We start from the raw sequence: 25039 nt of genomic DNA on the forward strand, positions 1-25039 counted from the left end.
GAGCACGCCGCCCATAATGTTGCACGCACGCCGCCCATAATGTTACAGTAGCTTGCTTGTGTACCTCTAAGGCCTGGGACATAGTGGTTTTAAGCTCGCTGAGACGGGCTGAGCCGCGCTGAGCAGATGCACAAAGCCCCTGCATCTGTCATCAGCGCGGCTATAGTTTGTCCCTCTGCATGCGCGCTGATGCGTGCGGAGGCTGAGAATCATTTTGAAGTTTTGAAATTTGCTGCTCGGGGAAGCGGAGGAGCGGTCACGTGACCTCTCCCATCCAATGGGAGCGGGGGACTAGCCCCGCCTCCTGGCACGCCTCCGCACCGCCCCCGCCCCCAGAGCACGCTCACTGCCTCGCCTGCAAGGACAGGGAAAAGCCCCATTTTGTAGCAGGCGATGCAGAGCAGGAGCGCGGCTCAGCGCTGTTTTCTCCTCTATGTCCCAGGCCTAATACAGACCTCACATAACTGTGAGACTGTAATGTTGAAAACAGTTGAAAACAATTAAATAAGCACAGCGCTAATACTGTACAATGCACGCGGCCGCGGCTTTAAATACCAGAACATGCCGCATCAAACACTGCATCTGCCCGCGGTTTTCAAAGTCGCGCTGAAACGGCCGCAGGAGGCTAAAGGTGGCGCCACTGAATAAAAGGTTTCTAAAGTAGCAAGAGCACAAACTACATATTTTCTACAATCAGTGATATCACTACATACAGTATATGCCACTATTGCAATAGCAAACAGTAATAAACCCCTCACATTTTTGTCGCTTTCTACCTCCCACCCACTCCCCTTACAGGGGCATTTTAACTTTTTCTTATATCTTTGTCATTATTTTGTCACTTGTTTTTCGACATAATCATTGCTCATTAAAGTTTTTTATTTTATTTTTTGTATTTTACCAGTGGATGTCACGGCTATATTTTGGGCTATCAGACATTTAACTGTGGGCATATATGGTCTTTGTACTTGTACTATACTTTATTATTCCATACATACCAGTCTTCTAGTGGATAGTGTGTCCTTAGGTATTTGTTTATACATCTATTGGGACTTCAAGTCCACACTGTGGATATTAATATCTTTATGTTATTAATTTTGACTTTTTCCTTGAGTGCAACTAATAGGGGACTGCTGTAACCTCTGTCACTTTTTTCTGTTGTTTTGATATTTAAATTCAGAAAGTTAATTTCTTTCATACTATACTTGTAGGTAAGTTTCAAATTAGTTTGATTTTGATTGAGTGGATCGATGAATTTCTTAAGGGTTGTAAAGTCCCCTTTCCAGAGAAGAAGCACATCATCAATGTATCTAACCCATAATGTAATGTTGTCAGCATATGTTTCCATCCATCCATCTGTTTCCCACCAGCCCAGGTACAAGTTCACATAAGATGGGGCACATGTAGTCCCCAACAGTGTACCCGGGGTCTTGTGGTAAAGCTTCCTATCAAAGAGGAAAAAGTTCCTCGTGAGTACGTATGTTAGAAGCTTAATAACCACTTTATTATGGTTTTTATAACATTTTCCCCTGGTATCCCAAAAATATTTTGTTGCCCCTATTCCTACATCATGCGTAGGTTGAGATTTTCTCTTACAGTATGTACATTCGGGAGACTGTAGAAGGTTGACAGGCGAGGTGTTCAAACCAACATAAAGTCTCTCTCTTGTTTACTCGAAGCTTTTGTTGATACTCCTGCATCTAATATGCGAATGAGTTCAGAGTTACATTTTATAGTTGGATTGTTGTCAAGGACCCTATAGCAATTCTTATCACTTAGTAGTCTATTTTTTTCCTTTACATAATCTTTGTTAGTCATGACACCAATGTTGTCCCCTTTATCAGAGGGTTTAATTATGATAGAGGTTTCTTTGGAAAGCTTTATTAGGGCCTTTCCCTCTTCAATGTGAGGAAGTACAGTACTTCTTTACTAAAAAGATCCCTTTTTTATCTCCCTGTGCCTCAGGCGCCAGAAACACCAAATGTAAGCTCATCTGGTCAGGGACTGTGTCTGCAACATTCCTATGTGCTGCGTACCGTGCGCTATACTGTAATTGTGATGCACTTTGAGTCCCATTGGGAGAAAAGCACAATTTGAAATAAAGTTGTTGTTATTATTTGTGGAATAGCTTTCCAACACAGATGGTAGAGGCTAATATGTACAAGAAGGGAAATGAAAAATTATTATAGACTTAAAGCTATCCTAAAAATGAAAGAAAGCCATGAATCAAATGGGGCCTACATATTTACAGTAGATAGGAGAACGGACAGAACAGGTGAGCAAATTCTATGTTTCTCTATTTATTATCCGCATCTGAGAAGATAAGGGACAACCTGTTACTAAGCTCATTTATTTTTTCAACACTGCTGACTATCTATCTTTTCTCTGCTTTACTCAGGTTTTGTCTAATATAATAACGGTTCCAGTCACCCCCTGAAGAAACAAAAGCAGCATGACATCTGTGATAACATGTATATTTTATCTGATCTGGAGAAATGTATCCATAAAAAATAATGTTGATTATTTTTAAGACTGTGGTAATCATTGATCTTTTGGGGGAAAGGCTTATGTACTTAATAGGAAGACTTTTGCAACATAACATTATTTTATTATTTGGTTCTTAGTATAATATATAACAGAAGTGAGGGTTGAACATTAAGAGGAAAGTAAAAGCATTTAATCGCATGTTCCTCTACTGTACAGTACATAGACATGTTAAACATTATGTGATGGAAACCAAAGTCCATAAGTTATTATTTAGAACAGAAGAGACTATATTCTGCATTTCAATATATTCAGGAATCTATTAATGGCAGTAATGGTTCTCCTGTCAGCCTACTTTTTCTGGGTTAGATAGGCTCTAGTATTCCTTTCAGGCCTGAGAAGTATAATGTAACATTTAGGAATAAATATACAGCCCAGTAACCCAGCACTGGAAGCCAGGATGGCAAATATCTCTACAGCTACTATGTATCTGCCCTTGCTGCTCATATAGGCTGGGATGAAGGAGATCCAGACACTGCAGAACACCAACATGCTGAATGTGATAAACTTGGCTTCATTAAAACTATCAGGCAAGTTTCTGGCTAAGAAAGCAACAATGAAACTGATAAAGGCCAGAAATCCCATGTATCCGAGTACACAATAGAATCCAATCAGTGACCCTTCATTACATGTAAGTAATATCTTCCCAATCTCATCTTCCATGTTATAGTATGGGAAAGGGGGGGAGCTTCCCAGCCAAACTGCACATATTAGAACTTGAATCAGAGAACAGAAGAGGACGATAGAGTTAGACACTATAGATCCCATCCAGCTCCTGAACTTGCTGCCTGGCTTGGTGACATTGAAGGCAATGATTACAGTCACAGTTTTGGCTAGAATGGAAGAGACAGAAATGGAGAAGGTGACTCCAAACACTGTTTGTCGCAGAATACAGGTCACTTGGAGGGGATGACCAATGAATATCAGGTTACAGAGAAAGCACATCTTGAGAGAGAGAAGCAGAATGTAGCTGAGGTATCTGTTGTTGGCTTTCACAATGGGAGTGTTTTGGTATTTGATGAATATGCCCATAACTAAAGTGGTGAGAAGAAAGAACAGAACAGATATCAAAGCCAGAGATGTACCCAGGGGATCTTCATAGGACAAATAAAGAAATAATTTATCGATGCAATTGTCTCGGTTACTATTTGACCACTGAGTTGCTGGGCACTTGAGACAGGTACTCATATCTAAAAATGGAAAAGCAAAATTCCTTTAGTGAAAAGTGTATTCAGTACAAATTCACAACATTATTTAACACATTGTACAGCATAATAACTGACTGAAGAGACATTCCCACCAAATATGAAAACATAGATTTAGCAAGACACATATGCCTATGAATACTTATAAGATTATCTGCTCATTATGTATAAATCTGAAAGTATTGTGACTTTAATCCATAAAGTGTGTTGTGTATAGCATGATTATACAGCATATTTATCTATATGCAGTTACATTACTAGTTATACTCCTCTAACCCAGGAATGGCGTACAGTTGTGTTATCTGCGATCCATATTACATTTACAGTATTGTCTGTTTTTTTCTGTAATTCTAAGATTTTGATTTAGTTCTCCTTTTCTATCTCTAACTTCAAGCAGGAATGGGTAGTTAAACAATTAGGTTCTCCTGCTTGTGTTTTACTCCTCAAGGGGTAAACCGGTGGGCCCCATGAAGAAGTCTTATGGACGAAACGCGCTGGGATAGACATTTGAACTTTACTTATGCTTGTTTGCTATTAGAGAGAGACTGGGAGAGCTGTCTGAAATTTTGACCCTCTATATATGTTATCCCCCTGTGTATGGCCATCACTGGGTATGCTGAGAGTGGGTTATTAGCCTTCTTGACCCCTGTTCTGGCTGTCTTAGCTTGCAGCATTGTTAGTTCTCCATTTATTTTACTCTATAAAGTTTTTGACTTTTTTCCTTCGTTCTCTTCTTTCCCCTGCTGGGAATATCCTGTGGTCCACAGGTCTACCTGGAAGTTGGTTACTTCACAACCGAGAAGCGCTTTACCATTCGTAAGAATGCAAGTGTATATACTATATTCTACTTATCGTGCATGTGCATTATACAGTATTACACTATTTGTGTGTCTCTTTCTCCACTAGATATCGGGAGTATCCTGTTATCTAAGAATCCACACATCATTGGAAGTATCCTGGTACCCGAGAACCTTCACCCTATTTGCTTAATTTGATAACCGAAATGCCTGTTTGAATTCCACAAAATGTGACTGTAATACCATTCCTTTATCGGTTTGCGTTACAGTATTACACTATTTGTGGTTCTCTTCTTTTCTCTCCTCCTTTATATCTTCACCTGGATGTGAGTGTGCATTGGACCTATTCACCTCAACTGTACTACAAGTGGTTTCTGAACGAACTCACAAAACACCTCTGCGGCACCCATCCAGGAAACCCATCTACACCACTTGGACAATAAGTATTGTTATATTCACAGTATTTTTCGCTCGTTTTCTCTATCCCTCCTGAGTTAAACACCACTATTTTCATCTTTGGAGACCCCATGATATCTGAGATTACCGGGTTAAACCTCCCTGAGAGAAATCAAAATAACCGCTAAATCTCAGGCCAAAAGGAAGCTGCAACATCATTGGTTGTGCTTGTCACGGGAGACCAGTACTTTTTAGACCGAAACCACCAGGATCATTATCACTAGATGGGACAGAGTTGTTTAATAAATGGAATTTATTATGGCAAACTAGCAAACATAACAAAATACACAATAACAAGATACAATACCAACTGGGGGCCTGGGGAGTAGACTCTATCCTCGACTAGGTGCAGGGGCCTGCTTCAGGTAGGCTTACCCTGTCTAATACTCGTCCTGGTATCACAAAGTGCTATTTTGGCTATAGCAACTTTGAATATCCCACCAGTGGTATCACCGTCAAACTCACAGGATGTTCTGGTACTCTGATCAGCAGTACTCCTTACATCAGCGGTGCGCAAACTGGGGGTAGGCGGTTACAGAGGCCTCGCGCTTTTCCCCAAGGCATTTAAATTAAATGCCGGGGAGGTGGGAGGCCTCTGTAACTCACTTACCTGTACTCTGTTGTGTCTTCGGCAACGCATCGCCATGATAACGTGTGTCAAATGAAACGGCGTGGTCACGTGACGTGGTGGCACATGACCCGTGACATCTTTTGATGCCGAGTCTTTGCAGAGGGGGTGCGCAACTGCTGCAGCTCCCGGGCAGGGGGTGGAGCTCAAGAAGTTTGCCATCTTTTACATGGAGAAGGAGTCAACGACCAACCAGAGCACGGATTGAGATAGTGCAGCCAATCCCCAGCCTGGGGCTCGCCTGGCTTTACCTGTCAGAGGAGGGGGTATGTTAAGGTGCTGAAGACCACTCTGTGATGACAGGGCTGCTGGCGAGCAGGAAATTTCGAACTGGACAATGGGAACCGTGCCTACGACCTCTGTCTCCGCAATGGCTTCCCCTGGCCAGCCCTATACCTCCCGCTGTGTAGGCGCTTCAGTGTCTACGAGGAACAAAGGCTCTCCCCACTGAGAACCCATCCCCGACCTGATACATAGCCTTTTCCCGCTCAACAAATATCTAAACACCTTGCCGCTCCCAGCCTTTGTCTCAATCCAGCATTTCTCTGTGGGTGCCTCAATTCATTCAATCACCGAGTGTTCCTACATAGAAATGCAGACATACAATCCACCATGCAAGCCTGCTGGCTGGAGAAAAATACAGTGGTACCAGGAATAAAAGTGCTTTACATTATATACATTTCCCGGTACCTATCCCCTTCCACCCAATATATATACATTAATAACCCCATTCCCTAACTCCCAGTTCTGAGGCTATTTTCCACAAGGGGTCAAAACATGCAAAATGTGTCCACCATGAAAGCGTGGGTAGGTGGTCAAAAACACACAGTTTAGCGGTAGCTAGCCGGCTTCAACTTTATTATGTGAGACCAGCTACCACTACCATCATACTGGCTTCCTATTGGATGGATCTAAATTCAGGGCCATCTTAACATTAGGAGCCCCCGGGCAAAGCAGTGCACGGGGCCCTGCCTACACTGTCGCTCCCAGCCTCCCACGCACTCACTAGCAGCAGCAGGCACCGGAAGTGCTGCACTGCTAGGCTGCGAGTGATTGTGACGCGAGCTGGGGTGCCGAGCGGGCGGAGAGCGAGCGGAGCCGGGGTGCCAGACGGGGGGAGAGCGAGCGGAGCTGGGGTTCCGGGGCAGGGGAGAGCGAGCGGAGCCATGGCGCCGGGTGGGGAGAGAGCGAGTTGGGTTGCCAGGTGGCATGTCCAAAAATACTGGACACAATGGTGAAAGGTGCGATGCACTCAAGAATCGTTGGTGGGGAAGAATGTTATTTATAATTGACCTGACTTATGTAATTTATTCTAAATTTCACTCCAAGTATTCACCAATTTGCACCAATTTATATTCTATTTAGTAACAAATCTGGGGAGGTGTCTTGGGAGGCAGCACCGTTCCGAGGATTGTTTTAGGAAATAGATTATGAAATAGTGCAAATTGGTGCATGCTTGGAGTGAAATTTAGAACAAATGACGTAATGGTCAGATCATTTATAAATAACTGACCGGCACTCATAATGTACATGGCGAGCAATACTGATCTTACTGCTCCTCCCACAAATTCCAAGACTGTTGCACCCCTCCTCATCCTCTCTCTCTCCCCCCCTTGTCCTCTCACCCTCCCACCCCATTCATCCTATCACCCCCATCCCTTCATCCTCTCACCCCCTCCCCCCTCCCTGTCATTATCAGTACAGTAGCTTTCAAATTTAGACTTCAAAACCCAGCTTTAAATTGCATATTAAATCATGCCATTGAATAAGTAACCTGCTCTGCCTTCTTGGGGATGATCAGTAAGTAAGAGTGCTGCAGAGATTGCAATGCTGCTGTGATGAGAGCTGAGTTTTGGAGCCTTTCTGAGAATTTACAATGGTGGTTATTTTTAATAGATCTTGAAAATGGGAAGACTGTTAGTTTAGTAAAGTGAGCAATTAAACAAAGTTGCCAGTACTGTATGTACTGTCTGTCACCAGACAGACAGACAGACAGACATAAATAGACACACACACACACACACATATACAGGCGGTCCTCGGTTATCCGACGCAATGAGTTACTCAAAATGGCGGCAGATAGCGAAGCGTCGTAAAGCGAAACCTGTTTTCCCATAGGAACACTGTTTAAATCAAACGTTCCGTTCCTGAAGGCTTTTTTAATGCTAAAATACACAAAATATTTTATTTAAGCAATAAGATATGCAGCACGCACATAGATTATGATGGAAACATTATATTTATTGATTCCAGAACTGTAAAATAAAACTATAAAAATAAAATTATACTGTATTCTGAACAGTAATGTACATGACCAAAAAAAACTCATCAATTATTGGAGGAAGATGATTGGGGGGGGGGGGTCTTCAATAGACAACGGACTTTTTGGAGGTGATGTAGGTGGACTTGAAGGTTTCGGCCTCTTGAAGAATCTCTTCATTGAAGTCTGGACAGATCCTTTCCTTTTGTGTAGATCTCTCTATAGCAGCTGATTTGGTTAGACACCCCACGACTGACTGTTGAACTCCGTTCAATGTTCGGGTCATTGTCCTCAAATATGGCCAGTGCGCTATCAATGTGCTTGAATGCCGCAGCCAACATTTTGGTTGACAATGATTTACGTGCTGTGGCTGTGCCACATCAGCAGATTGGTGGGCCTCCTCCAGCAATTTTTTGCTCTTCTAATTGCATCAGGTCTTCATTGCTCAACTCGTTAGAATGTGAGGCGAGCAACTCCTCAATATCCTCGGTTTCCACCTCCAAGTTGAGATCTCTGGCCATTTGCACAATAGTTTCTGTAACCTCTGCAACAGTCTCTGTAAGGCCTTGGACATCAGACACAAAATCAGGGCACAAATTACGCCAAATTCTTTTAAGGTTGGACCTCCTTCCACATCAGTTGCTCTGATGGCCTGGGCAATGTTCGCCTAAGTTAGTACGCCTTGAAGGAAGCGATAACCCCCTGGTCCATCGGCTGTATCAATGAGGTGGTTTTGGGGGGCATGAACACCATCATGACGTTTGGATGATGGTCATCCAGGTACACAGGATGGCAGGAGCATTGTCAAGGAGCAGCAATGCTTTAAAATCAAGGTTCTGGTTTATGCAATATAATTGCACAGCTGGAATAAATTGATGCTGGAACCAGTCCTCAAAAAGGCTCCCTGTTACCCATGCCTTACGGTTGGACTTCCAAATCACTGGAAGTGTGCTCTTTGCATAACCCTTGAATGCCCTAGGGTTTTCTGCATGATAAACATGCAAAGGTTTTAGCTTGAAATCACCTGCAGCATTTGATCCAAGCAGAAGAGTCAGCCTGTCCTTTGCAACTTTAAACCCAGGCATAGATTTTTCTTCTTTTGCAATGTAGCTTCTACTGAGCATTTTCTTCCAGTAGAGCCCAGTCTCATCAACATTGAACACTTGACGTGAGCAATAGCCACCGTCCTTTATAATTTTGGCCAATGTAACAGGGAAGGTTTTAGCTGCCTCCTCATCAGCACTAGCAGCTTCACCGGTCACTTTAATGTTACGCAAGTTTGCCCTCTCTTTAAACTGCATAAACCAGCCCTTACTTGCAATGAATGTTTCCTCGGTGGACCCTTCTCCATGCTGGTGCTTAATGTCCTCATAAAGACTCAAAGCCTTGGCCTGAATTAAGGCTAAAATAATAGGCACATGACGCTGGGATTGATCTTACAGCCATATGATGAGGAGTTTTTCTACCTCAGCAATATGCCCAACACGTTGCCTTATTGTTGTACCTTGCATAGGTGCTGAGCCCTTGATCTGTTCCAAGATTTTTGCCTTGTCTTTGATTATTGTCACAATAGTTGTGCAAGGTATATCCAAGACACGTCCAATTTCAGTGTTCGTCTCTCCTTTTTCAGAGCGCTTTATTATGTTTTGTTTGGTCTCCAAAGTAATAGATTTTCTATTCCTTTTTGGAGTAACAGCACTTTGCTTTTTGCTTTTATCAGCCATGGTTAGGGCCTAAAATACACCACTAAACCTTCACACAGACTGTTCAGAATGATTTCCCTAACCTGCAGCCTTCTGATTGGGCAATTGTAGCAATTTTTTTTAGTGTCGTAAGAGCGTCGGATAAGCCAATCGGGAGTTGTAAAACGGGCCATAGGGATGCATTGACTAACGTCGGATAAGCAGTTCGTCGTAAAAGGAAACGTCGTAAAACGAGGACCGTGCGCGTATATATATATATATATATATATATATATAACAAAAAGCAGCAGCCAGCACTCCAAGCAACAAATGTAAAGTCAAGGTGCATGCTCCATAGAAATCAATATAGAAACCCTGTCTTCCCATAAGAGAAGGCACAAAAGTAGCAACACTCAGATATAGCAAAAAGACATGTATTAGCAGTGACAAAACCGCACACTATAAACCCAATGTTTCGTTCCTGGCAGGACCTTCCTCAGGGGAGTGCTACCAGACAATGACACCCAGAGAACATATATACCCCATAGTTCACCATGTGAGGACAATTAGAGGCAGCTAATTGTACAATCCTGAAGCTCCACGAGTGCAATCAGTGTATGAGGTAGCACGGCGGCCATCTTGGAAATCAGGAGACAGAGCAATGTATGCTATCGCACATGTGCAGATGAGTACAGGCTCCCCCAGTGGACAAAAAAATCCTAGCGTCCAATGTTGCTATGAAACGCATGTGTGGCGTCAAAGTCCTGGGAAGCCAGCTCAAAGTAAAGTTGCGCATGTGCAAGGCTCTGTGACAGCACCAGAATGTCACGCCGATCTGGTACCCCATTCAGTGTCAACTACATCAGCGTGACAGCTCCCTAAAGAAAATGACAGTGAAGGAACAAGTGAATCAACACATAAGGGGAATAAAAACAATTTCCAGAGCTGAGGGTGACTGTTTAGATGGCAAGGGGAGGGAGGGCAAGGGGAGGGAGGGGGGGATAACAAGGGAAAGGAGGAGGTAGAGCAAAAACATGCATATAAATTAGGCAATTGTAAATGGCATACTGGTTAAATATTAATATTCAGTACTGCACCATTGGGGAACAATAATGCAAAGTCCCGGCAATGGAAACCTAATTATGAGCATCTATGCATTAATGAAGAGAAAAAGACACAGAACAAAAATTCAAAAGATGCAATCACAAAAAACATCCTAATTTGAAATCTTCATTTAGTCCTCACGGAGCAATTGTGTTCTGTTCAAAAATCATGCGAGTTTCAAGTTGTAACAGCAATTTGCCCCTGTCTCCTCCACGAGGGCCTGCATGTGCTTGCATGATGGGCATACATCGTAGCGTTGCCAAGCTATGCTTGTGATCTTTAAAATGTCTCGCTACCGGTTGCAGTTTGAGATCCTCATTATTCGTACTGTCAAGTAATGCCTTCCTAATGGAGGAGCGGTGCAAGCTCATACGCTCCTTCTACATACGTGTGGTTTTACCAATATAATACAGGTCACATGGACACCGGATGATGTATACAACGAATTTACTCTCACAGTTCATGTAATCGTTTATTTTAATGGCTTTTCCACTGTTTGGATGGACAAAGCTTTTCCCCAATATCATGTGTTGACAGTTTATACAGCCATGACATTTGTGTACACCGGGAGTTTTGGAGAGCCAATTCGTAGGGCTGGCATACTTGGATAGCGGATCTGCCTGTGTCAATAGGTCACCTATGTTTCGGCCCCTGCGGTAACAGAATAATGGTGGTTTGGTGAAGGTTTTCCAAATCCTATTGTCGTTTTCCAAGATGTGTCAGTGTTTCATGATACTTCTACGAATAGTACATGATGAAGTACTAAAAGTGGTATTAATCCCAAAACGATCTGAAGTGCTGGTTTGGATGGTTGGTTTGAGGAGTTGATCACGGGAAAACCTTCTTGCCTTGGCTAAGGCCTCTTTGACCTCTTTGTGGTTATAACCTCTTGCAAGGAACCTGTGTGTCATACACTGTAGCGCTTCCTCACACTCGTCACTCCTACTGGTGATCCTCAAGACCCTAAGAAATTGAGAATACGGCAACCCCTTCGTCAGAGCTACAGGGTGGTGACTACTGGCCAGAAGTAGGGTATTTCTGCCCATTGCTTTATGATGAATCTTCGTCAGCAGCCGGGTAGGTCCCTTGTAAACAACAGTGTCAAGAAAGATGATCTGCTCATTGCTGTAGTTGAGGGTAAATCTTATATTTGACGGAATAGAGTTCAGGTATTCCAAAAATTGCAACAGGGAGCTGCCATGCTGATGCAATTGACACTGAATGGGGTACCAGATCGGCGTGACGTTCTGGTGCTGTCACAGAGCCTTGCACATGCGCAACTTTACTTTGAGCCGACTTCCCAGGACTTTATAACACCACACATGCGTTTCCTAGCAACATTGGATGCTAGGATTTTTTTTGTCCACCGGGGGAGCCTGTACTCATCTGCACATGTGCGATAGCATACATTGCTCTGTCTCCTGATTTCCAAGATGGCTGCCGTGCTACCTCATACACTGATTGCACTCGTGGAGCTCCAGGATTGTACAATTAGCTGCCTCTAATTGTCCTCACATGGTGAACTATGGGGTATATGTTCTCTGGGTGTCATTGTCTGGTAGCAACTTATGAGGAAGGTTCTGCCAGGACCGAAACATTGGGATTATAGTGTGCTGTTTTGTCACTGCTAATACATGTCTTTTTGCTATATCTGAGTGTTGCTGCGTTTGTGCCTTTTGTGGGAAGACAGGGTTTCTATCTATCTATATCTATATCACCACAATTATTAAGGTTATGGTGGGTAAAAAAAGTGACAAAAACCCTCCACAGTAAAGCATCTGTAAATATTACTATATATATATATATATATATACATATATATATATATATATATATATATATATATATATATATATATATATATATATATATATATATATATATATATATATATATATATATATATATATATATACACATATACAGTGATGAAAAGTTCAGTCCGCGCTCTGGCTCTTTAAACCTGGAATGTTGATCCCTCTCTGTTCTTTTGCTGCTCTCGTGTTTTGAGGTGTCTCCCCCACCTCCAAATGTGGCTTCCACCGGAAGACTCCGACGGCGATACCAATGTCAGTAAAAGAGAAAAAAACACAAAAGCGCACCAAGATGAGAGATGTAATTTGTATTACCAAAAATAAAAATAGTAATAACTTACATATAAAATTTCTTTAATGGTCCCCGATTCTGACGTTTATCACAGGAGTAGGGCATCACATAGGGATTAAATAGGCAGTCTCAGTCCTGGGAGATCAGTCCCGCGCGCTGGGGCTGTCTCCGTTATGTCTCCTATCCTCCACGTGTAGTAGCGTGGTGAGGAGTGTATATTGCCTGAAGAAGTTTACTTTGGTAAACGAAACGCGTCGCGACTATTGTGGCTGGCGGTTTCATTATTCACCACCAGTACACATTCAAGTGTATCGTTTTTGCCCATTCCCGATCGTTTCTACGTTATCAAAAACGGACAGGCATCCTAAGGACACCTATAGAGGGCTCCGGTTCCTGCGCATGCGCGCTACACTCCTCACCACGCTACTACACGTGGAGGATAGGAGACATAATGGAGACAGCCCCAGCGCGCGGGACTGATCTCCCAGGACTGAGACTGCCCATTTAATCCCTATGTGATGCCCTACTCCTGTGATAAACGTCAGAATCGGGGATCATTAAAGAAATTTTATATGTAAGTTATTACTATTTTTATTTTTGGTAATACAAATTACATCTCTCATCTTGGTGCGCTTTTGTGTTTTTTTCTCTTTTACACACATATACAATGGTCGACAAATCACCAAAAAATCTACTCGCCGAACAAAAAAATCTACTCGCCACCTAGTACCACACGTGTGCTGCTTGGGCCAATAGGAGCTTGCCACGATGTTAAATCCACTCACCCGGGGCGAGCAAATGTATAGGTTTGTCGAACACTGCACATATATATATATATATATATATATATATATATGTATAATATATATATATATATAATATATATATATATATATATATATATATACATACACACACACATACACACACATACACATACACACACACACTCAAACACACACCCACGACAGACAAAGATAGACACACTGAGACACGCACACACAGGCAGAACACTGAGACACACACACACACACACAGCCTCACCTCTCTGCTGCATGCTTTTCCTACGCTCTTTGGCCCCACCCCCCAGTCTCCTGCCACCTTCCGATTGACTGAATTACACAGCAGCAACCAATCAGAAGCTGCCCAGCCGCCTAGCAACAGCAGCCTTGCTCTATCCCATGTCCGGTATTATCTCTCATACTTTACCGGACAGGGGAAGCAAATACCGGACACCTGGCAACCCTTAGGCCGAGTCCATAAACGGACAGGCCGTGCTGAGGCGTGCGGACGCTCCACGCTGAGCCCCTGCATCCTCAATGAGGATGCCTTGAGAGGGGGCTCACGCGAGCGTCCACAGGCGTGCTGACGAGTTGGAGGTTTCAACCGAGCGCCAAGCTGTTTTTCAGCGTGCTGTCGGCTGAAAACCTCCAATCACAGCACAGCAGCGTCAACGTCACGGTGCTGTGACGTCGGCGCCATGACATTGACGTCAGTGCATCACGGGCGATTGGCCCAGCGACGTCACTGCGCCGCCTCCAACCACCTCCCCCCGGCTCCCTTCGCGAACTCTGGCTCGCCTGCAAGTCCGTGCAATCCCGCTGACTGAAGCAGGCGAGCCTCAGCGTTAGCGCGCCTCCGCTCTCCCCACACCTTTATGGCCCGGGCCTAAGAGCGAGCCGGGGTGTCGGGCGGGGGGAGAGCATTGGTGGGTATGAATGGGCTGGGCGCCTGGGGCCCCCCTATGCTGTCGGGCCCCCGGGCAACTGCCCAGCGTGCCCAAACGTTAAGACTGCCCTGTCTAAATTCCCTTTTAAAACCAGGAAATAATACCAGTAACTTCACTAGTAAGTATCTTGGGAACCTGCGGATCCACAGAACTGAAAATAGTGCGATTCAGCTCTGGAGGATCCCTGTTCCAAACCTGTAATAAAAACAATGAAATGTTCGTTGGGTTTTAAGAGGCAGTAAGATTACAATAAAGCAGCCGGTAAGGGAACAGAAACATAACCAGCTTTCAATTGACATTATTTACAAACATTTATTTTCACAGATAACTTGTAGGTACTGTATGTGTATTTACTTAGGAATATTACAGTATTTGTTTTTAAATTTACAAAAATGTAACCTTTTAGACATCTCATGAATTCACTACTCTATACGGGTAATGGGATTGAAAGTTTGTACAGATGTAGAAAGAATTGCTGTCTTCAGTGCCGCTGCCCACGCGCGGTCACCCACACAGCCTCTGCAGCTCTATCACAGCAGACACTGTCCCCTGCGCCACACACTTTTGCTTGTTCTTCTGTGATGCCGAGGACAGTAAGTCTGCATTTGTATCCTGAGGAAGTGGGTATTAATTATTGAACATTCTCTATCCTACCATACGGTATACAGTACAACACTTTGACAGCAAAAAGAACATTGAATATTATAGTTATTAATATGGGGGACATAGCGTAAGCTGAATGTTTCTCTTACCTGTTTGATTGGAAAACTCTCCCTCTGGGCAGGGAATACAGTCATAGCAGCAGGACGGCTGTCCTATCCGTGATGACTTTCTGTATCCAGGAAGGCAGATTTCACTGCAGACAGAGCGTGGGGTCTGTGCGACAAACAGGAGAAGCCTCATCAGTTTGCACTAGTACACTAAGGGCCTCATGCAGTATGCAGCGATAAGCCACATATCGCCAGCTTCTCGCAAAAACTGCCTACTGCTATTCAGTAAGCTGGCGATAAGAGCAAAAATTGCGGGCTTTTTTTCCTGAAATAAATATAACCTGCAACAGCTTGCCGATTAGCCATTTTTTCGCCGCTCATCGCCAGCTTTTCTTGTAGCCATTTTGTCGCCGCTCTAGAATTGCGATTTTCTCTCCCAATCATCCCACCACACAAAGTTGGTAGGAAGGTGGGGAGAAGCGGTGGATGAGCGGCGAGACACACTTAGAAAACATCAGGCCTTCCTCCTGCATCGGCTTGATGCCGGGGGTCTCTTGAGTTGATACCCATTAATACCAGCACTGGAGACCCCTGGCATGAATCAGATGCAGGAAAAATGCATTTACGGGCAACTTCATTACCTTAGTGGCTTACCACTATTATTAAGGCAATGAAGGGGTAAAACCCCCGTGCCAGGTTTATTGTAGGTAGCGGGGATAGATGAAGGTGATATTTGGCCCTTGGTGGATGTATAGGCCTTGTGGGGGTGTTGCGGGGGGACTTAACTCCTATATTACCTTAGCGATTAATATAACTATAGTAAAGAAGGGGTTAACCCCTCCCGCTACCCACGCGGTAGGCTTAAACAACCATCATTGTGGCTAATACACTGTCACCCACCCCCACTACCCACAATAAAATAAAATACTCACAACAGCCTGTGACTGTGAGTGGTACCCAGGCCAATAATAAAGGTATTATGCCCGGCTGGGTGCCCCTGAGCCATATTGGGGAATTGTAAAGTGCCAGCTCTGCAACCATATGATGGCTGTCACGGGAGACCAGCACTTTTAACACATTTATACATGGATCCTTTGATTGAGCAAAGCGAAGAGATAAAATAAATTGTAATTTATTTCTACAAATGACATACACACTATGTTACACAATTACACTCAAAATACACTTACTGGGACAGGGCAAACGAAAAAACTTCCCAAAACGAAATCTTGGAAACAAATGTCTCTAGGAGCAATTTCCAAGGAGCGGGAGTTGCTCACAAACAGACCTGAAACAGTCTTTGGTCAGTGGCACCGCTGGCAACCACTGTTACTCCGTCGTAGTTGCTTCATTCGTTCTGCGACTGTAGTATTGGATCTTGGAACCTTAGTTCTTACAAACTCTTAAATCTTGTTAAGATGTTACAAAGTTTGAAAATGAAGCTTAGATGAATCTGGTTCCTGATGGGCTGCACGGATTCTTATAGGGTTAAAACTCCTCTACTTAACCTGTGCGGCCAAGCACTCCATGGGAATAATTTTCCCCACCTATCCCGGGGCTGCCAATACTTAGCAAACCTGGCAGAGGTGGCTTCTCATTCTGCTAAGGGCATGTGCGAGCCTCGCATCTTTGACGCTTCGTATATATGAGACCCAACCGGCTTACCTGGTTACACTCAGTCTGGGCGAGTCACCATTTGCTAACTTGCCTGGACTTTACACTAAGATGGGGGTACTTTGGTTACACCTCCCCATTTCACACCTTAGTTACGCTATATGACTTTTCAAGGTTTTACCTGACCGGCGCTCAAAGCAAATCTCAGCTTCCTAGCCAAAGTTAGCACAAAGCCGCTTTCAATGTGGCCAAGTGCCGGACTTTAAAAACATTTTTTCCTTCACATGAAACACTGTTCCATTTATACACTTTAAACCAGAAATGACATTACTCTCGCCACCCTATACCTGGTGGGAGATGTTCTGAACCTGGGGCATATACCAGGGAACGTGAATGTGATTCACTCCCTTGCCCGGTCTTACTATTCTGGTCTGTGCTGAAGCAGGGATATCTCCATTGCCGGACACTCCCGGAATAGTAAGACACACATACATTCTCATTACATTTGCAGTGTTTCTGCCATCATTGGGTTGCAGAGCTGGCACTTTACAATTCCCCAATATGGCTCAGGGGCACCTAGCCGGGCATAATACCTTTATTATTGGCCTGGGTACCCCCTCACCGTCACAGGCTGTTGCGAGTATTTTATTTTATTTATTTTATTTTATTGTGGGTAGCAGGGGTGGGTGAAGGTGTATTAGCCCAAGGATGGGTGTTTAGGCCTACCGGGTGGGTAGCGGGAGGGGTTAACCCTTCATTACCATAGCGGTTAATACCACTACGGTAATTAATGGGGTTAACCCCTCCCGCTACCTACCCTGTAGGCCTAAACACCCATCCTTGGGGCTAATACACCTTCACCCACAATAAAATCAAATACTCACAACAGCCCCAATACCCACCTACTAGGCCCCCAATAAACCATTACAATATGTAATAAACCATCATAAACAAAGTGCCCCCCCATAACACCATTATTTATTATTTTACACACAGGATTAATACCCCAGTCTAGCGGGGGTCCCCGGTGGTCCCAACGGGTGTCCGTAGGCCCCTATGTGCACCCCAGTGTGTGCCCATGGGCATCTGGGGGCCTCTGGGTGGTCCTCACCATGCTTTCTGGGCCTCCAGGTGATACCCACGTGTGTCTGCGGGCCACAATGGGGTCCTCAGGTGGTACCCATGGGCATCTGGGGGTTCCCAGGTCATCCCCCGGGGGATTTGGGGCCCTCGGATGATTCCCATGGGTGTCTGGGGCCCTCGGGTGGTCCCTGCGGGTCCGTTAGGCCCCCACAGCTGTGTGGCCCCCGGTTCTTCCCCGCAGGTGTCCCCGTGTCCTCAGGTGGTACCCGTGGCATTCGGGGGTCCTCGGGTTATTCAGATGGGGATCTGGGGGCCCTCGGGTTGTTCACAGGTGTCTCGGTGGTTCCCACAGGTTAGCCAGCATAAAGTAAATAAATACAGTTCTACTTACCCCTGGCATTATGATGGGCATGCTCATCATCTTACTGCAGGTGCCTGCCCTCTGATGTTAGCAAGAATACATAATAAATACAATTGAATGGCCCCTAGACACTTAATCACCTTAGAGGTTAATAACCGCTATAGTAATTAAGTGGTTAACCCACCCTGCCCCGCTACCCACCCGGGAGGCCTAACCACCCCCTACCCCAGACCCACTATGACTCCCACTTTACATTCAGGATGCAGATTGATACCCTAACATCCAAAACCTGTGCCAAACTAGGTGTACTTTACAGAAACAAATCCTCCCTAAGTCTGCTGGTCAGAAAGCGTATTGTACAGGAGATGCTAATGCCAATTATCGACTATGGAGATATAGTATATGGCTCGGCACCCCAAACCCACCTTAGCAAACTTGACACCTTCTACAATTCAATATGCCGTTTTGTTCTAGAATGCAACTACCACACACATCACTGCGAAATGCTCAAAGAACAAGATTGATCATCACTTGAGTCTAGATGCAAAGTTCACCTTTCCTGTCTTGCCTTCAGATACTTTCTGGGCAAGCTACCCATCTATCTGAACAAGCTCCTCACCCCTACCACATGCAGCACTTATCATCTGAGATCTGACTCCAAAAGACTGTTCATGGTCCCAAAGCTCAAAGTATCTGACCGCTTCTCCTCTTACCGTGCACCACAAAACTGGAACAACCTACCGGAGACTCCCACATTCACCACCAGTTTAAGTTCTTTCAAATCTAAGGCTGTTTCACATTTTAATCTGGTCTGTAACTGTTACATACGCCTATAATATATATTTTCTTTAACTGTGCATGCAATAACTTGTATATAATGTATACCCTGTTCACTTATGTAACCATGTATTATTTGTCTTAACTCTATGCCCAGGACATACTTGAAAACGAGAGGTAACTCTCAATGTATAACTTCCTGGTAAAATATTTTATAAATAAATAAAATAAATACCCACCTTTCACCCATTCATTGGTACATCATACCCATATAATATGTGCAGGATTGACCAATATATCAAGAAATGGGGAAGGATTAAAAAATCTGGCCCAATTAAAACACAGCACATAGCCAAATATAAATCATAACAGACAAATAAAAAACACATTACTGTACATCGCCATATAGAGAAAAATTAGTGAACAAGCGCTAGTAAAGTACAACAAACAATATACCAAAATATAATAACTGAATGAGTCTAATGTCCTTGAAGTACAATGGCTGCCTAACCAGTCAACCTGGCTTCTCCAAACCAGAAAAGATCTGAATATGCAAATTGTGACGATAGCTTTTGACAGGCTGTAATTTACACAAAATATATATAAATATATATATACCTGGGTCTGAACTGGGACAAGACTTAGATATGATAAAATATAGTTTATTCCTTGATAAAGGTGAACACACAAAAATGTACAAATAACAGGCAAAATATGGACACTTACTTAAAGATGGGAAATGATGAAACAGTCCCAGCTGGACTGGCAGTTCATACAGCAATCATCCCAAGACATTACATAGCATTTCTCTCAGCAGTCAGGTAGCAATTCAGATGATATCAGAAGACAATACATGAAGACTTTGCATGAAGATAATGAGTGAGGGGTGACTCTGGCTTATATATCCTTTTAACCCTTCTCTTCCATTCACGGCACCGAGCCATCTAGCAAAAGTCCTTTTGAGCTCTTTGAAGCTGATTTTGGACTTCCAGTGTTTAGTGTGAAATCTCACACTTAAACTGGTCAGTTCCTTTGGTCCCTGGGCCAAGCATAAACAATTAGGCAATTTAGTCTTTGATCACCAGGCTTTTGTAAATTCCAGCAGGCTGTTCTTCCTGCTTAATAGAACCAAAATTCCATATATACTGTAAAATACCTTCATAACTTCAGTTAAGTAGTACTTACTGGCATGCGAGAAATTTTAATACCTTCCGTCACGCCTGCCGCTCCCACAGAGACTAAACATTACAGTGTAATATTAAACTTAAGGGAGATATTAATATCTGGCTCTTAGTAGCTGTTAGATATGAAGTGTTTAGACTCACCAGGGGGGGTTTGGGCTCACGAATACACATATGTAACTCTTAGCATGTTCGGCCAAGACATCTCATAATATTCTTATATTTAATAAGGTCACTCATTCTGATTTTCTCCTTGGGTAGCCCCACCCTTGCCCCATCAATAAATCCTTTGAAGCAGAGACCCCTGCGGGGGGGGGGATACCTTGGTTTGTAAGTGTGAGTTTTAACGCTCACAACCCACACAGTTCCTGGGTCCCGCATAAACAATTAGGTAATTAGCCTTTGATCAGGGCTATGTAAATTCTAGCAAGCTGTCCTGCTTGCATAGGCAATTGACCCAGCTCAAAGGTGTCAAAAACATTTGGTCTAGTATGCATAACATTTGTTCCTCATGCATTACAAAGGGCAGGCAGAGACCCTAGCATCCTGCCTGTATATAAACTGCAACAGAAAGGCACGTTATCAAAAATATATGTTTCCCTTATGACAAAGTTATATTTTTAATATGTGTGTCCTTGGGGGGTTACCCTGAGGCTTCCCACCAAGAATCAGGGTGCTGGCTCACTCCGTTCCCAAATTACCATTTTTCAGGGAACGGCTCCTGTTATTCAGTAATGCATATAATATTAACCCCTTAAGCCCCAGTGTGTGTGTTGCAGACACTGATATAACAATAAAACATGGGGGAACAGGGGAATATACATTTAGATGGCTGAAAAATGGAGCATGAAAAGGCGGGAAAAAGGGAACAACGGGCTATAATCACTATTTTAACATTAACCCTTTCCCTCCCGCAGCAACCCTAGTGTATGTGTGATGCAGACACTGATTAAACCAGATATTACAATGGAACAGGGGAACAAGGGAAAACACATTTCATGTCATAACAGGGGTTAAAGCCCATTTCTGGACCTCAGCCCAGTTAACCCCTTGTCTCCCTGGTGAGGTTAGAGGGTGGCCAATTGGGGTGTAACCCCTTTAATCCCATGCCAAATCCTCACGAACGTCACACAAATGACCTATATGGCACCAATAAACACTTAGACAGACTTGAATAGCCAATCAAACCCTTTGAAGATTTTGGATGAAATACGCCAAATTGCTAGTGTTCCAAAGTTCCTTGTTGCAGTCTCACCCAATATTGGAATCATGTGAATGACAAGAAAAGGACATTACCTTTGATAATACTATGAGTATAACTGAAACCTATTATTAGATTAAACAAATATTACCAGTACACTATAGGCATATAAAAAGCTCTTATTGAATGCAAATTTATTAACAATGTGAAATACACCAAAATGCTGCAAAAAGCTAAAAAAGCTTGGATATGAGTTCATTGGTTGTGACCCCCAAAAAATCCTAATAGAATCAACTCCTCCAAGAAATGTTTAAAATTGGAATCCTACTCTCGATCCGTCCTGAGGACTTGTGCCTGTAAGTAGGAACCACTATTAGAGCGTTCTCCGCATGGCTGTCTCGCCTCATACAGTGGTAGTAGTTGTCAGAGCCATCTCTCGATGCTTCAAGCCGCGTGGCGGCATGCAGGGGTGTCGGTCCGCATAGCAGCATGCAGGGGTGTCCGTCCGCATACCACAGCTGCTGGTGATATTATCCTGGAGTTATCTCCGTCTCAGCTTCTTGGTGTAAAATGGAGGTGACATAGGCTTTTATAGGCCTACTGTATGACGTCACATTTTCTGCAAATGGTTCCCACGGGCCTGATTGGTCAGTGAAAACCATGTGCTTTTTTTTTTTTTTTTTGGTGATGTCATGTAAAAGAAATGAAGCCAGCTAATCAGAATGGCTGTGCTTCCTTTCCCCTTAACATGACGTCATCAAAAGCAAGATGGACAATGTCACATGGTACTTGAGCCAATCAGATTGTGGGAACTACATCCCCAATTTGATTGGCTGTAGTAGACCATTTAAAATGTATTTTGCTTGAGGGTTTAAGAATGTTTGTGCAATGTAATTTTTAATTTTATTTAGTAATATGTATTTTTGAATGGTGTTTTCATTAGTTTATTCAAGGGGTTGTGCTTGCTTTGTAATAGTGGCTTTTTTTGTAGTTAGATTTTGGCTGATGGTGGTTACTTTGAGCTTTAATTTATTTCATAATGGTTTGGTTTTGGTGTTTTAATTGTGGAATTTATTTTGGATTGGATTAATTGATTGTTGGTAACTTGTGTTTACTTCTTGATTTGTTTTTATTTTCTGATTTTTTTGATGGCATTGGATCTTGTTTGTAATTGTTTCTTGGAGATTGACCATTGACTGCATTGTGTTAAATGATGCCCATACTATGGGCATTATGTACTCACTGTGCCATGCAATTGTTTGATTGACATTTGTTATCTATTTAATTGGCTATGTGCTGTATTTTATTTTGCTATGTGGTGTGTTTGATTTTTAATGTGCTGTTTGATTTGGCTATGTAATTTTATTTGTGTCTGCTCTTTTAATACTTCCCCATTTCTTGGTATATTGGTAAAGGATGCCCATATTATATGGGCATTATTTACACACTGTACCAATGAATGGGTGAAGGGAGGAGGTAGTTGCCTGGGGAGGGTGGTTAGGCCTCCTGGGTGAGTATTAGCAGAGGTGATTAAGGGACTAGGGGAAATTAGAATATATTTTTGCTATGTATTTTCTGCCAACGGAGGACAGGGACCTGCAGTAAGCTGATGAGGATGCCCTTCATATTGCCAGGGGTAAGTAGGGGTATTTATTCACTTTATTTATTCTGGCTAATGTTGTGTTTAATAATGGGCAAATAATCTATTATCCATATCTGGATAATAGCCCTTTTGCCCATTACTGTACTGTATGTATTTTGTGGGGGGGGGGGGGGGTGTATTTATTGAAATGTAGGTCATGTTTTATTTTTTACATACAGGATTGGAACCGCAGGGCAGGGGTGACACATGGAGACCACCTGAGGACCCACAGACCCCGTTGGAACCACCCCAGGGCCAACAGATTAAGGCTGGGCTGGCCAAGGCTGGGGACAACCCGGAGACCCCCAGACACTCATGAGGACCACAGTAGACCCCAATGGGGCCCGCGGGGAACCACAGGTAGCACCTGGAGGCCCCCAGACAGCCGTGGGCACATCCAGGGGTGTACTGTGGGACCTGCGAACACTCATCATGACCACTGGGGAGACCCCCACTTGCCTGGGGTATTAATCGTGTGTGTTAAATAATAAATAAAGGGGGGGAACAGAGGGTGGGTGGTGTATTAGATATTGCAATGTGTTTAGTGGGGCTGTTGTGTGTATTGGTTTTATTTTGGGTAGCGGGGGTGGGTGAAGGAGGTAGTAGCCCAAGGATGGGTGTTTAGGCCTTGCGAGTTGGTAGCGGGAGGGGTTTAACCCTTCATTACCGTAGCGATATTAACCGCTAAGGAAATGAAGGGGTTAAGTCCACCCGCAAACCCCCCGCAAGGCCTAAACACTCACCAAGGGCCAAATACCACCTTCACCCACCCCCGCTACCCACAATATTCTGGGCACAGGTGTTCAACCCTTTCATTGCCTTAGCGGTTAGCCGTTAAGGTAATGAAGCTGCTTAAATGCAATTGTTAATAATAGTGTGCGGGAGCAGGGGGTCTCCTGAGCTGAACCGCTTTGATTTCCGCCTCAGGGACCTTCTTCCCGAGTAACAGGACAAGATATTTTTAATCACCGAGTTATGTCACGTGGACCCTTTAAAAATGGCGGCGACACTGGCATCCGATGCCACATACCAGGGCCTGTAAGTCGGGAAGCAGAGGGTCCTCGAGGCTGAAATCAAAGTGGTTCAGCTCAGGAGACCCCCTGCTCCCACACACTATTATTAACAATTACATTAAAGCAGCTTCATTACACTAGCGGATAGCCGCTATGGTAATGAATTTTAACATTGCTTACATTTGTCTTTTTACTAGTGTACAGTAGATGTGCAAGGGGTTAGGGGTCTCTGGAGCAGAACCGCAGTGGTTTGAGGTCCGGGGACACCCTGCTTCCCGAGTGACAGACCACGCCCACAGCGCATAGGTGGGCCACTGTGCCAATCAATTGGTTTATTGGATTTTTTTGTTTTAAAGGAAATTGAATGTGGTTTTAGTTTTATGCTTGTTTTTTTAATTTGGCAGGTGGTATATTGATTGGAATAGTGGCAATTCATGCCCATATGACATTGGTGTACCTCTGTGCCAATTCTTGGGTAGATTGGCATTTTTTTATTGTAATGGCTTGGCTTTTAGATTGGCAGGTTGAATATTGACTTGCAATATGGAAAATAGCTGAAGCGCTCAAATGCAGGTATATCTCAAAATGATAATAAGCCAGACCACTGTACCAGGGTACTAACAATTGATATAGTACCTATTGTGTCATATAATGGGTAGTATCCTCCTGAAGATAGGTGGTGTGTGGTGCAACCCACTCACCATCTGTCTCATCGGCAGGTTCCCCTGAAAAATATGCAAATACTCACATCCTGGTAGGGCAGGCAGGCAGGCTGTGCAGCTACTCAATGCAATACAGGGAAAAGGGAGACCAAAAAGCGCACCAGCACAAACGGAGCAGGAAGAAACCAGGACAAAAAAATGATTAAAAGGGCACTTTAATGTGGCAAAAGACCCATCCAATGCATTTCGAACGTCGCAGCGTTCTTTTTCAAGAACGCTGCGAC

At 43.7% G+C, this 25039-nt stretch overlaps 1 protein-coding gene across 6 annotated transcripts in view; it reads right to left on the reverse strand.

Annotated features, from left to right (window-relative positions):
* Positions 1-2586: 2586 nt before the first annotated feature.
* Positions 2587-25039, reverse strand: part of LOC142498888 (vomeronasal type-2 receptor 26-like) — a 48818-nt gene continuing 26365 nt past the window's right edge. For 5 of the 6 annotated variants that reach the window (XM_075607515.1, XM_075607512.1, XM_075607513.1 and 2 more), the window contains 2 exons: positions 15264-15387; positions 2587-3734 (listed from right to left, as the gene is read on the reverse strand). In XM_075607515.1, the coding sequence (XP_075463630.1) occupies positions 2836-3734; positions 15264-15387 (1023 nt within the window). In that variant the 3' untranslated portion in view covers positions 2587-2835. The remainder of the gene's footprint in view (positions 3735-15263; positions 15388-25039) is intronic. The other variant, XM_075607511.1, reaches the window with a different exon arrangement.

Source organism: Ascaphus truei, chromosome 7 (genome assembly GCF_040206685.1).
Source record: "Ascaphus truei isolate aAscTru1 chromosome 7, aAscTru1.hap1, whole genome shotgun sequence".
NCBI lineage: Eukaryota > Metazoa > Chordata > Amphibia > Anura > Ascaphidae > Ascaphus > Ascaphus truei.